This window comes from Sceloporus occidentalis, unplaced genomic scaffold (assembly GCF_023333645.1).
Source record: "Sceloporus occidentalis isolate IW3139 unplaced genomic scaffold, rSceOcc1.0.p SCAF_5, whole genome shotgun sequence".
Taxonomy (NCBI): domain Eukaryota; kingdom Metazoa; phylum Chordata; class Lepidosauria; order Squamata; family Phrynosomatidae; genus Sceloporus; species Sceloporus occidentalis.
Window position 1 is genome coordinate 179349008 of NW_028316985.1, and position 13563 is coordinate 179362570.

General features: G+C 40.9%; 1 protein-coding gene across 2 annotated transcripts; it reads left to right on the top strand.

Moving 5' to 3' along the window:
• The first annotated feature begins 162 nt into the window (after positions 1-162).
• LOC149313235 (deoxycytidine kinase) lies at positions 163-12615 on the top strand. Of its 2 annotated transcripts, none has more exons than XM_089526330.1 (7): positions 163-649; positions 4720-4835; positions 6796-6989; positions 7627-7774; positions 8175-8290; positions 9783-9882; positions 10881-12615. In XM_089526330.1, exons 1-7 carry the CDS (start codon positions 580-582, stop codon positions 10905-10907), a joined length of 771 nt encoding a protein of 256 aa, XP_089382456.1. In that variant the 5' UTR covers positions 163-579; the 3' UTR covers positions 10908-12615. The 2 variants fall into 2 exon arrangements, with proteins under 2 accessions (XP_089382456.1, XP_089382455.1); XM_089526329.1 differs by lacking the exon at positions 163-649 and adding an exon at positions 2767-2889.
• Positions 12616-13563: the final 948 nt, after the last annotated feature.

Consider the following 13563-nt stretch of genomic DNA (forward strand, 5'->3'; position numbering starts at 1 on the left):
ACCAGGTCTACAGTTTCCTCTCTGGCGACTACCGCAGAGAAACCTTAGGCCTGGGGTTTTTTCCTCGGTTGCCATGACAACCCCTTTGGCTGAGCGATGCGCTCGAGACTCAGCAGCGTTCCTGGCGGCGGCATCCGTTGCTCGGCGCGTGATTAACCTCCCTTCGCCGGCTTTTCTGAGGCCGCGGCGACTTCGGAACGCAGCGAGTGGCGGGTTTTTTTTACGAACGTCTTTTGACCCTCCCGGGCACCTGTAGGGGGAGTTGCTGACTCCTGAAGAGGAGGGGAAAAGGAAAGGGAGCGAAGGGTCGGCGATAAATGTAACATTAGAACCTAAACAGAGAAAGGAAGAGAAGCAAAGACGGAAGGAGTCTCCACTGGCGGAGGGGGGCGGGGCTTCCGCGGTGACGTCACAGCGCGGCGCAGCCAACCCCGAGCGACCTCGCGCCAAATTCGAACGTCAAAAGGAGGGGTCCGTTGGGGGCGCACTCAGGCGAAGCAGACGCCGAGGAGAGAAGGCAGCGTTCGGACCCCCGTCGAACTCTCTTGTCCTCCCAGAACCACCGTGTCTCCGGTTTCCATGGCAACCCCGCCCAAGCGGAGCCGGGCCGAGAAGAGCATTAAAAAGATCGCCATTGAAGGCAATATAGGTACGTTGAGGGGAAGAGGCGGGAACCCAGCCATGCCTTTATGGATCCAACCCAAATGCACAGGCTTCTTCCTCAGGGAAAGGCGTTTGCGACGCAGGAGGAAGAACAATGAGGCCCTGAGAACGGAGGCGCCAAAAGGCAGGCCTCGGACTGGCAGCTTCATCATCCTTTCCCTGAGGAGGAAGAGGCCAGCGGCGCCTCTTGTGCGTTTTGGTTGTCCCCATAAAAGTGTCACTGTTTGGTGCTTTGATGTTACTGTCCATGCTTCTCAGAAAGGCCCAGAGTGGAGGACAATTTGGACTTCTTCCTGGATAGAGGTTTGGAATGGAGGACATGTCCTGGGGAAGGAGGACAGGGCTTTCTTTCTTTCTTTTGCACAGGAACCAGGTCCGTAGCTTGGGCTTTAGAAAACCCAGGTCGCTAAAAAGCCAATGGGGAGAATAGATACTCAAGTCACAGAACAGAAGGAGCCCTGGTGCTAACCGACGAAGCAAAACCGTGGCCAGCAGACTGGCAATGATCAGTATAGATCCCCATCCACAAAGAGAGAGACACAAAAGACCACAGCAACTAGAGGACCATAGCATTAAGCTGCTGCCAAGCAAGCAAAACTACAGGAGACTTCCCAGAGGTGGAAGCAGAGGCGCCAGGGACCACCCCAAAGTACAACAGCCTCAGCTTCATCCTCTTGGCCCCATCTCTGGTATCTCTGGCCCGATTCACTCAAGGAGCCATCATTTCTTTGTCCTCCTCCTCAGCACTCTTCTCCAGCGCCACATCTCCCATCATGTTCTTTGTGTTTGCTTTCATCACAGCCATCCATGGCAATTGGGAACACTATGGCTGCTTGGATTATGCTGACCTGGGTGCTCAGTTGTCCGGTGGGCCCTTGGGATCCGCTGGGGCCTGGTTCCAGGAGGCCAGAATCGGTGGATGCTCAAGGCCCATTTAATATAATAGCATAGTAAAATGATCCAGAAAAGACGACTGTATTTCAATTGCCTCATTGTCTCATTCAAACTGATGTAGGTGCTCCATGGTCATTATTTCTGTTTATGTTCAGCAGCAGGCTTGCCTTTGCACTTTCTTCTTTGACCTTCCTTAGTAACTGTGCCCAGCCATGGATGTTTTCTGCTGTTAATATTGTGTCATTCACATATCTTAGATGTTGATGTTCCTTCCTCCGATCTTCGCTCCTCCTCCTCCTGAGTCCCAAAGCAGCTTACGCTAGAAGTTGTCCATCCCACCGACAAAGATGAATCTGCTACAACAGAAGAAACCTTGAAACCAAAGAGCTTTCCAAAAAGCAGAAAAATGCAGTTGTTAAACTAAACGACTAAAAAGCTAAATATAGGTGTTTGTGTTTGTATGCATCGCAAACACATCTGCCAAAAAGGCCCCCATACACTCAGCAGTTGCTATATGCTTTATGCAGTATGAGCCCCGAAAAAAGCGATGAAAGAAGGGGCATTTTTTTACCTTTTCACAATTGAGAAAGAAATATTTTAGCATTCAGGCGGGTGTGGGATACAATAAGGGGGCCTTGAGCCCTTTCCAAAATGTTTTCAGTTCCTCTGAACCTGCGAAATAATGCAGAGTGTGGATTTCAAATTGATAAATAACAGCTTCCTAACTGCTCTGTATTTGACCTTAACATTTCAGCTTGTAAAGTGAAAAATATGCCATTGTTGACAACTTCATAATATTTCCTGTTGATATTCTAAGAAGAAATATAGTCGTATCGCAAAAACGAAAGCAGAGGCCATCGCTGGCAGTTGCTGAGGCGCTTCCTGTTTGTCAAGTGAATTGTAACCCTGAGAACTTGTTTTTGCAATGACTCCTTTTAAAGACGAGCTGAAGTTATGACTTGGGAGGGAAATCCACAGAGAAGGTTAAAATAGATGTGAAACTCGGCTCATGTTTGTTGCTTAAAAAGTACCTCAGTCAGTAAGTGGTGCTTTGTAGTCAAGTTGAAAAGGCAAACCTTGCCCATAGACTTTCAGTGTTAAAACAAACGAACACTGACACTTTTTGGAAAGGAGAATGCAAGGAGACAGATGGTCAAATATTGAAGTAAGGAAGACAATCTTTAACTGTCCAGATGTTTTGGTGACCAGCTCCCAAAAGCTCCAGACATCTTTAGTGAATGGTAAAAGATTATGGGAGTTACAGCTCTAAACCTTTGAAGAGCCAGAGGTTCACCAACCCTGGTTTAAACGTTCCAAGAAAGGATACATCAGGTGCTATTTAAATATTATCTCATTTTGAGTAGCTTTTCTTTTGTTTGTTTCTTTAACTTAAGGAGATGAACAGTCAAAAGAGCAGTAACTTCTGAGCAACAAAGATGTTTTCTAACTGACAGCCCAAATAACAAAACGCATTATCAACATTTATAAAACATGCAGAGTCTCCAGGTCTAACAACCCTAAAGTTAGTGTGCTGGCAGACGTTTCTTGTAGCTCTTTAAGAAGAACTTCAAAATCCAAATCACTTTCCCAGTGATTTTGGTTAATAGTCAAATACAATCTAGTATGCTGTAGTGGCTTGAGGGTTGGACTACAATGAGTCTGGAGATGAATTTGAATCCTGGCTCGGCCTTGTAAAAAGCCATTGGATGATCTTGGGCAAGTCACACTGTCTCAGCCTCAAAGGATGGCAATGGCAAACCCATATGAAGAAGGCTTGCCAAGAAAACCCCATGATAGGGTTGCCATAAGTTGAAAACAACTTGAAAGCACACAACAACAAACAATCTAGATAATCCTGAAAGTATGAATTATCATATCAGTTAAAGGATCCCTTTACTTCCATTTAAACATTTGAAAGAAAAGCGAGGCATGTCATGAGCTCAAAGGGGGAAAAGGCCAGCAAGGAGGAAGATGTATAAAATCTTGCATGCTGTGGAGAAAGTAGATGTAGAATAGTTTTACTTCCTCTTGTAACACTAAAAGAACCCAGTGTCATACAGTAAAAGTGAATGGTTGAACATTCAGGGAACAGTAAAAGTATCACTTCACACAACATGAAGCTAAACTGGAATTTCCAGTCATAACAGATAGTGATGGCAAGCAACTTTTATGGCTTTAAATCATATTGGGCAAGGCTTTGAATAGCTACTAAACACGATAGCTATATTATAGCTTTAGTCATTCAGGTATCTGAATCTCTGTAGCAAATAATATGTACAGGAATGAATGTACTCATGTCCTGCCTGTGGGCTTCCAATTGCCATCGGTTGTCCTCTGTGGGAAATAGTGTGAGACTGCTTAGGCCTTTTTAGAATTAAGCAGTAATCTTAAATTCTCATGGTTTAAAAACAAAAATAATTTGAATTGACTCCAGTATACAAACAGGAGCAGTAAAAAGGTAACAAGGAAAAAAAAGAACAGATTACATACTGAAAACACCAAATGGACAGCAGACTTGAAAACAGAAGAGAGGACATAACTGAGGGAGAAACAAACTGAAAAGGAGACAACTGCAAGTCGGTCTGCCTGCAAACAAAGTTGTATATCTCTCCTTTTGAATTTCTACTCCATACAGATTGATTGAGTAAGCATGCATAGGAACGGGCTGTATGGCTTCAATAAAACACAGCTACTGGTAATAAGTCCATTCTTACTATTAGTCACTCTTGGATTAATAAGCACCAGCTCACATTTAGCCTTGACCTGGTTTTCTGGTATGCCAAGGAAGGTTTCTACACTTACACATAAAATTTTTGCACCTTTCAGGATATACATATTTCTTGTACAGTACTGTTTAATTTATGCATATGTGCATAGATTAAATTTACATTGTTGCAATCCAGTTATGTGTTGCAAAAGTAGTGCAGACAAGTTCTAGGACACTATGATTGCCCCTCTCTCTTGGGAAATGTATTTTAAATTGACAAAACAGGCTACAAAAATGCCGCATTTTATGCATAGGTGCTTAAACCCATTTTTTTCTTAACATTCTGCAAATGAAGTGTTTAATTACCAGTGATGTCCGTCAAATGTTTCTTCCATTCAGACTTGGTCTCTGACAACTGTTAAACCGTTTCACCAGCTTAGTGCTTTTTTCTACAGCTGCAGGGAAGTCTACCTTTGTGAATCTTCTCAAGCAAGCCAGAGAAGAGTGGGACGTGGTTCCAGAGCCAGTAGCAAGGTGGTGCAACGTTCAGAATTGCCAGGATGACTCTGAGGTAGGAAGAATTTTGTTTAAACGGTTGTAGAAGGGAAAGGACTTTTGGGGATGCAAATGGTGGGATGAGATAAAAAGTAACAGATCCTATTTCAGACCATAAAATGTTCAGTGCTAATACTTATCTCTTCAGATTCATAATGCACAGTATCTTAAGGTCTGAAGTTGCTTACAGATCTCTGTACCAGCCCAGATTAAACATAAAGCAACTTGGTTTTCCTTTGCCTGTGGCAAGGAACACAAATGCAGAAGTAAAACTGCAAAAATAAATATGGAAATAAAGATACTTTCTGCAAGACTACTTTTTTGCATAACTGTGTGCAGTTTTTTTTTATAATTAGTATTCCAATTATATACCAGCATGAAAAATAAGGTGATTCAAGACTTTTTAAAACAGTCTGTATTCAGTGATGCTTAAAATGCATGTCCCTTTCCTCTCTTGGCCAATTTCAAAGTCCTCTTTCCCCCATAAGGAGCTACTTCTCCTTTTTTATTACCAGTGCAGCAAGTCTGCTCTCTAGTGGTCAAAGACATAAATAATGCAGAGAGACAAACTCCTCACTGTTGAGGTCTTTCAGTGCCTCTTAGCAGGAACAGTTTATCCTGGTTTGTACTCACACAACAACTTTACTGTTGCCACAAATTACCTATAATGTCTAGTTTTTAGTTATTCTGGCAAAGTGTTTTATAAATATCTTTAATGTGATTCCTGTATTAGTGTAGTCTGAACATTAAGTCAAGGTTCACATCTTACTATGCACCTGTACAATTTGCATGCTGGTACATATTACTCAACGATTCTCACTAAAAGCAAGGGTGATTAAACATCATGCACTAGCATGCTGTCTTGGCACAAACAAGACAGAATTGTCTCAGATTCCAGTGTGTCGTGACATTCAATTGTATCCATTATTTATGGTCTTTTGCTGCTCCTAGAAAGGTTGTAAAGCATACAGTTTCCACCTGTTATAATTTTATTTTTTTAAAATAACTATTAGGCTACTGGCAATCTTGTGAAAGAAAAAGCTAACATAGAACTTCAGAGTGGACAGTAAAAATTTGAAGTGTTCAGATTGAGTTCTGTTAGCATTTTTAGGCCTAGAATGTTGCCACCTGCTTTTGGATATCATTAACTATTGTTAGCTAAATTGCCTCTTAACTCAACAGATGGTATATTAATTGTAACAGTTAAATGGCTATCAACAACTCAATGCTATGTTAGACTGCTGGCTGCTCCATGAAGTCTCTTAAAGTAGCAGTGCTTTACACTCATAACACAAACATTTTTCATTTGAACTTAATCCATATATTTTGTTTTGTTTGAATGTTTACATTTTTATGAAACTGAGGGCAACATATTTTCTCTAAAGTGTTTGACTCCAAACATTTTGGCATGCACCTCAGTCCATCTTTTCTATTTGCTATTGACGAGAGTAATGTGGGAACAGAATATTTGCTTTTGTATCTGAATCCCCTGTTGAATTAGAGTTCTCACCATCTGCGCTTCAATGTGTCCAGTAGGAAAGGAAACTGGAGCCTGATAAGGCAGAGCAGGAGTACAAGAGTACATGTAACAACATACTGTGGTTTGGTGTTCATGTCAGCCAAATGTGTGTGAAGTTTCTTGAAATTACTGGCCTGTGTGAACACATTTTCAACGTATGCCTAATATTGCTTATGTTTATTTATTCATATGGCTTGCTTATTAGTTTCTGACTGGGAGCTTTTCATTAATAAATTTTAGTCATAATTAAGCGTTTTGCACTCTCATGCTAATTTCTCACATATATTAGGAGGTAAAATAATAATTAGGCAGCAGTGTTTTAGCCCTCATGGTTTTGGTGTTCATTGTGTTGGTGAAAAAACTGAATTGTTCAACCATATTGCCATTTTGGTCTAGCAAATCTTAAGTACCCCTATGCAAAGTGTGTCTGATTTAATTTGTTTTGCTTTTTAAACAGGAGCTGACAGCCTCACAGAAGAGTGGTGGCAACTTACTTGAAATGATGTATGAGAAGCCAGAGAGGTGGTCCTTCACCTTTCAGACTTATGCCTGTCTAAGCAGAATCCGGGCTCAGCTCAAATCTCTTGAGGGAAAACTCAAAGAAGCTGAGAATCCTGTAGTCTTTTTTGAGAGATCTGTTTACAGTGACAGGTATGAATGTGTGGCATCCTATCTTGCTGCCTATCATTTCTTAGTGTTAATTCTTGTGGTACTTACAGTTTTGTAAGTGGACAATTAAAACTGAGATCTTAAAGCTGGAACAGGCTGCAGGAAAGATGTATTTCTTTATAAAAGTATCATGGAGCAAGAGAAATAGATATCATAAGCTGATGTGTTGTGGACCGCATTTTCCGTGCTGACTTCTGTTATGATGCCTTTTTGCTTTGCAGAAGGCTGCATATGCTGATATGTTTGATCTATATGTACTTATGGTACCTATAAAATGTTATTCTAGAATCCCAAAGCAGCTGCTAGGAGGCTATCTTTGTCCAGCAAAAAAACAGTAAGTGGTTGAATAGACAGCTAGTTTTTCTAAGGGAATTATTTTTCTCCAATTACAATAGAAGCATTGACAGTTGCCTTATTCCCAGTTCCTGCAGCCCCAGACATTAAGTAGAATGTGATGTTTGTATCACTTATTTAAAAAGAGTGGGCAAAGTATAAGCCTGTGAAGTGAGTTAGAATGGTATATTATTAACCCCAGCAATCAGTTCTCTGTTCTCTCTCCTTCCTCCTGCTAATATGCTTACACACATTTTAGAAAGAATGAACATTCTTTTCTTGGTAGGTACATTTTTGCATCTAATCTATATGAGTCAGACTGTATGAATGAAACAGAGTGGACTATTTACCAAGACTGGCACAACTGGATGAATCAGCAGTTTGGATCACATCTTGAACTGGATGGCATTATTTATCTCCGAGCTACTCCTGAGGTAAAAAAAATGAAACAATAGCTGAAATCCTGGATCAAGTAATAACGACATAGGGCTGAAACAGATGGCCCTGAAGGGGCAACTTGACGACACCTCCTTAAATGCCAGGTTGGGGCTGCAGCAACTGCATGCCATGCTGCCAACCTGGCTTTTTGCTGGCAAAATGCTGCTCCTTTTTGAGCTGGCCAAAAGCCAGCTTTGCCACCACCACCAGAGCACTGCAAATATACCTACCATACTTTCCCTGTCCCACAAGTATTTTACTCCTGCTGGTGCCAGTACAGTTACATCAGTCCACAGAATCTTGTTCTATGGCTTCCCTTAAGGATTATTGAAACTGCTCTATTCCAGTTCTTTCTGAAAATTCTACATTAGAGTCTTGTCTCTCTTCAATTTTTAGAAATGCTTGAATAGGATTTATGTTCGTGGAAGGGATGAAGAACAAGGCATTCCTATAGAATATCTGGAAAAACTCCATTACAAGCATGAAAGCTGGCTCCAGCACAGGACCTTACGGTAATTCTCTCCAAGCAGACTGTTTCTAGTGAACATGCCTGTCAGTGTTTTCATCAGGTTTTTGATGAGGCATAGATATTTCAAAGATGTCAAAAGGACTCTTTTGTTCTGTTGTACAGATGGTATTAGGCCTGCAGATTTTTTCAAATGCCAAGTAACTTTAATTGGATTTTGAAGTGTGCACTCCTCCAAACAGTGCTGGATTAGAAGTGTATAAGACACTGGTTAGTCCTTGGTACTTTATTGTTGTTATTGTTGTGCGCCTTCAGGTTATTTCTGATCTGTGGCAACACTGAGGCAAGCCTGTCATGGCATTTGCTTGGCCAGATGTTCAGAAAGTTTCCCAGTGCCTCCCTCTGAGGCTGACAGAATGTAAGTTGCCCACAATCACTTAGTGGGTTTCCTTGGCCAAGTGAGGGATTTGAACCTTGTTCTCCATGGCCATAGGGACTGTACACAGGGTCCAAAAGGTCTATGTTCTCTCCTGGTTTGGCTTGGTCCTGTTTAGATGACAGGCCAACAGGCCTGGGCTGACCGCAGCCCAAATTTATAATTTAATTTAATAATTTAATTTATTTTAATTTAATAATTAATAATTTAATTTTAATTTAATAATTTAAAAAATTAATAATTAGCTCTGCAGCAGAGTTTCCTGAAAACTCAGCCATGACAGGCAGAAGACTGCATAGCCGCATGTCCCCTTACTTGCTGCCACTGCTGCATTCCCTGTGAAGGCCCCAGTCATGGCTTGTGATGTCAGAAGGGGGCTCCTGACCACATGGGTGAAGCCAGGTGCCCCATTTCCACCCTTACAGGCTGCAGTGGGGGCCTTCACAGGGAACGTGGTGGTGACAGGTAAGGTGGCGGTGGTGGCTCCACAGTCCAGTGGCAGATCGGCATGTGAACACCCACTTGTCGCTGCACCAGCACAGGTGGGTATCACAAGCAGGAATGGACCAGAACTGCAGGCGGGATACCACAAGGTTAGCCCATCGTATTCTCCCCATGCACTCAGCTCCATAGTCCCATGTTCAAACTGCTACACCATACTGGCTCCCGGTCTAGATACTTACCAATTCTAAAAATCATTTGTGTGCCTATAAGCCATTTCCAACTTATGGCAACCCCAGGGTGACTCTTTATGTTTTTTGGAGCCAAGGGTGTGTGACTCACCCAAGGTCACCCAGTGAGTTTCCACTGCTGAACAAGAATTGTAGTCTCCAGAGTCAAAGTCTAATCCTCAAACCATTGCACCGCACTGAATCTCTTTTTTAAAAAAACAAAAATTAATTACAACAATCTTTTCTAATAAAAACCTTATTAATATAACTGAAGATGTCAGGGAAATACTGGCAAATTGACTACCCGGTAGGACTTTTTGAAGTAAAAACTTATGGGATGGCACTCTACATCTTGAGAAATTGTCATACTTTTGCAACAAATACCTTTGCAAGTGTAGTTCCCCAGATAAAATACCATGTTTCCTTTACAGAATGGATTTTGAATACTTGCAAGACATACCTATTCTAACGCTGGATGTAAATGAAGATTTCAAGGGCAACAAAGATAAGCATGAAAACATGATAGAAAAGGTAAAGACCTGCCCCAAAAGCACTTTTTTGGGGTGACACTATTTTACTATTGAAAATCTTGTGTGTTTGTGTCCACAAAGCACCTGTACATCCACTTCACTCTGTCCTTTGCTATGCACCACTATTTTTGGTGAGGGGGTGGGGAGAGTAGCTCTGTGCCTTCCAAAAGGTCCACTAGACTGGAATGGTTTTCATTATGTTCCACATTTTTCTTTACATTGGCAGGTCTCAAAGCAGCTTACAATTTAAAAGCACAGTACAATTTAAAAAGTCCTCTGAGTGACAGTTGCTAGGCTAGTCCTAGCCAGTTGAAATAAATGCTCCTCAGAAGACCTGAGTGTACAGAGCAGATTATATGGGAGGAGGTGATCCTGTAGGTAACCTGGACCCAGACCATGTAGGGCTTTAAAGATAGTAACTAATACTTTATACTTTGTCCAGAAAATAACTGGCAGCCAATGGAGTGAATTTAATATTGGTGTGATATGTTTACTCCTAGATGTACCAGTGATCATTCTGGCTGTTGTGTTCTGAACTAATTGAAGTTTCTGAATTTGTTACAGAGGTAGCCCAATAGAACATTGCAAAACTCTTGCCTTGAGGTTACTATTGCGTGCACTACCATCTTTAGATCTTCCAATTCTAGGAAGGGGTGCGGTTGGCGTATTGACGGAAGCTGATATTAAGCACTCCTGGCCATTGCATCTATCTGGGCTGATAATTGGAGAGATGTAACCAGCTGTACTCCCAAGTTGTGAACATAGTCTTTTGTGGGGGGGGGGGGTGTAACCCCATCCACAAATGGTTGACACACTTCAAAACCCAGATTAGGTCCCTGGATAGTAATTCTGTTTTATCTGGATTCAGTTTCAATTTGTTTTTCTTCATCCAGCCTATTACCTCCAGTATGTCATATTGTGCTCCAGTTCACTCCAAAATGTATGATGGTCTTTCCTAGTAGGTGAATAACTGGTATTCATATGCTTTTGTCTTTACAGGTCAAAGAATTCTTGAGCACTTTGTAGTCTTTCCAGAAAATGCACTGCATCCGAGCATTCATGGGGTTCACATTAGTTAATTGATGCCGCTATTTCTGCTTTTGCTTATGGTCTCAGAGGACAAGATTCAGCTTTGTTAAACTATTAACTACTTCATGGAGCTAGTTTTATGACTATCTTGTGTTCAGTTTCTTGGGTGAAGTGTTTACTGAAAACAGTAAGATCATCTCACATTACAAAGCAGAGCTTGGTTCCTCTGAAATACATGTCTTTAATGTGATTGAAATAGTTCAGTAAAATTACAAGTGTCTCTTAAATGGAAGAAGTGAAACTTAGATGGCCTTTCTAGTCCATTTCATGAGCCAGCTAGAATTGGAATGCCCATATTTTCTCCAGTGTGGTGGGATCACACCATAGAGAGGCATTTCCCACCTATGGAGTATATGTGTGCATGTATCCATGCATGTGGTTGAGGATGTACAGCCTGCATTTTGTTCAAAGGCAGTCTGCTTGCTTAAGAGTGATGCATTTCAAAAAGTCCTGTGTAAAATAGCAACAGCAAACACACTGTCATGAATGGATAAATTAAGATGGTTCTTTAAATTAAGTCTTTAGCTTTCTAAAATTTTGCTTTTGCTTGCTTTTCTAGAGTAAAATATTCAAGGGTTGTTTGGAACCATTTGCCTTTCTCTAGTAACTAAATTCTACTTCTTCAGTAAAACATAGGATTTTAAAACTTGCTATTTATGCTGATTTCTCACTGAGCTGAAAATATAATAAATAATCTTAAAGCTACAGGTGGAAAGTTTAAGGCAAGAATATGGCAAATAGGATTCTTCACCCTGCCCCTAAATCTTTTAATTGAAACTTTTCTTTTTCTTTATGTGGGAACATCTGATGAACATTTGATGACTTCTGAATTAATAGAAGGACTCAAAATACCTTTGTGACTGCATCAGCACTGCAGAAATAATACAGTTTGACACCACTTTAACTGCTTATGGAATCCTGGGATTTGTAGTTTGTTGTAGCACTAGAGCTCTCTGACAGAAGGCTAAATGTTTCACAAAACTATAAATTCCAGAATTCCATAGCAGTGAGCCATGGCAGTTAAAGTGGTGTCAAGCTACATTATTTCTGCAGTGTGGATACAGCCTAATTGTCATGAAATCTCTGGTAGAGTGGTCTTGTGTGGAATCTGCTGCAGTTGAACTTGTTATAGGCAAAATTAGCAGTCAATAAATACAGTGATAGTTGTGATCAGATGGTTGTGCTTGTCTAGAAGACAGTTATGTGGATAATACCTATTCTCCTAACAACTGACTGCTGTCTTGCTTCGCATTTACTGATTTTTGTGTGTCCCTGCATTTTCTTTTTAAGCAAAAAGGGTTTTTTGTTTAACACATCTGCCCTTTCCTTTTGGGAATCATTGAAGGAAAGGGACATTGGCACCCTTGTTTTCATTCCCACATTTTACTTATTAATTGTGGGAAGTCATCTCTTCCAAATTCTGTATCCTCATGGAGTACTAGAACGGGGACCTCTGCAATAACGTATTTTAAATTATTTTTACAGCTGATTTTTGTGTATTGTAAAGTATCAAATTGTATACCACTTCTTAGATACTGTTTTTAATGTTGTTAGATGTAGTTGGTCTTTCAAGGCCTTTTGCATTTCTTCTGTGTTAGTGCTGACATTTTGTGTGATCATGTTGGAAACTTTTGTAAAGCTGAAATAAATATGGAAGTATCCTAGTTCTGTTTTCTTTCATTCATTTTACACTATCCTTGATAATTGATCAGCCTTGATCAGTGCTGAGAGATCTTGTAGCACCTTTGAGACTAACTGAAAGAAAGAAGTTGGCAGCATTAGCTTTTGTAGGCTTCAGTCTACTTACAAGATCTCTCTACATACTAATTCTACAGACTAACATGGCTGTATCCTTGAATTCTACCACTTGATCAGTGCTGTTTGTTGGTTTAGCTCTGAACCAAAACTGCAGATCTTAATTCTTTCAAATAGCCCGAAATGGGGGGGGGGGGGGGGTGTTACTCTGAATTTCAATTTCCAGAATGTGCTCTGTCTTTAAAACTCAAAAAACTCTGCTGGCACAAGTTGATATAGAAGGAAGTGGGCTGAGTGACCGCATCAGCAGTTTTGACTTGCTGTGGTGTCATTCTGCTTCTGCATGCATTGCAGCTGCTGTATGCATAAATAACCATATCATACAACGACAGCCACTAGTCCTCCTACATTTCAACCCCATAAAAATTCTTTGCATTCACTGCAGTGGTTTCAAGCTGACATTACAAGCAGCAAACTTTGTCTTTGTAAAAACACAGTCAACTGTTTGTATAGGGCTCATTTGACTGTGGGAACCATTGGCCAAGTAGCTTTTTAAGAGGGTGTTATTCCCAGCAGGAATATCTGCTGTGTCCAGAAGGCATTAGCATTTGCTGTTGGAAAAAGTGAGCCTCCAAAAGCACAGTAGTATGGAGTCACTAGGGCCTTCTGAGATTTCTTTTTTAAAAAGTTTAAGTTGTGCAGAACTAGTGTCAATGGACCAGGACTCCTCATTTGTCTTCCAGCTTTATTTATTTTATTTATTCATTGGATATGTATCCTTTTATTGGTGTGGGATATGTTCTGTGCAATGGATGTAAAAGATGAAGCAAAGAAAAGG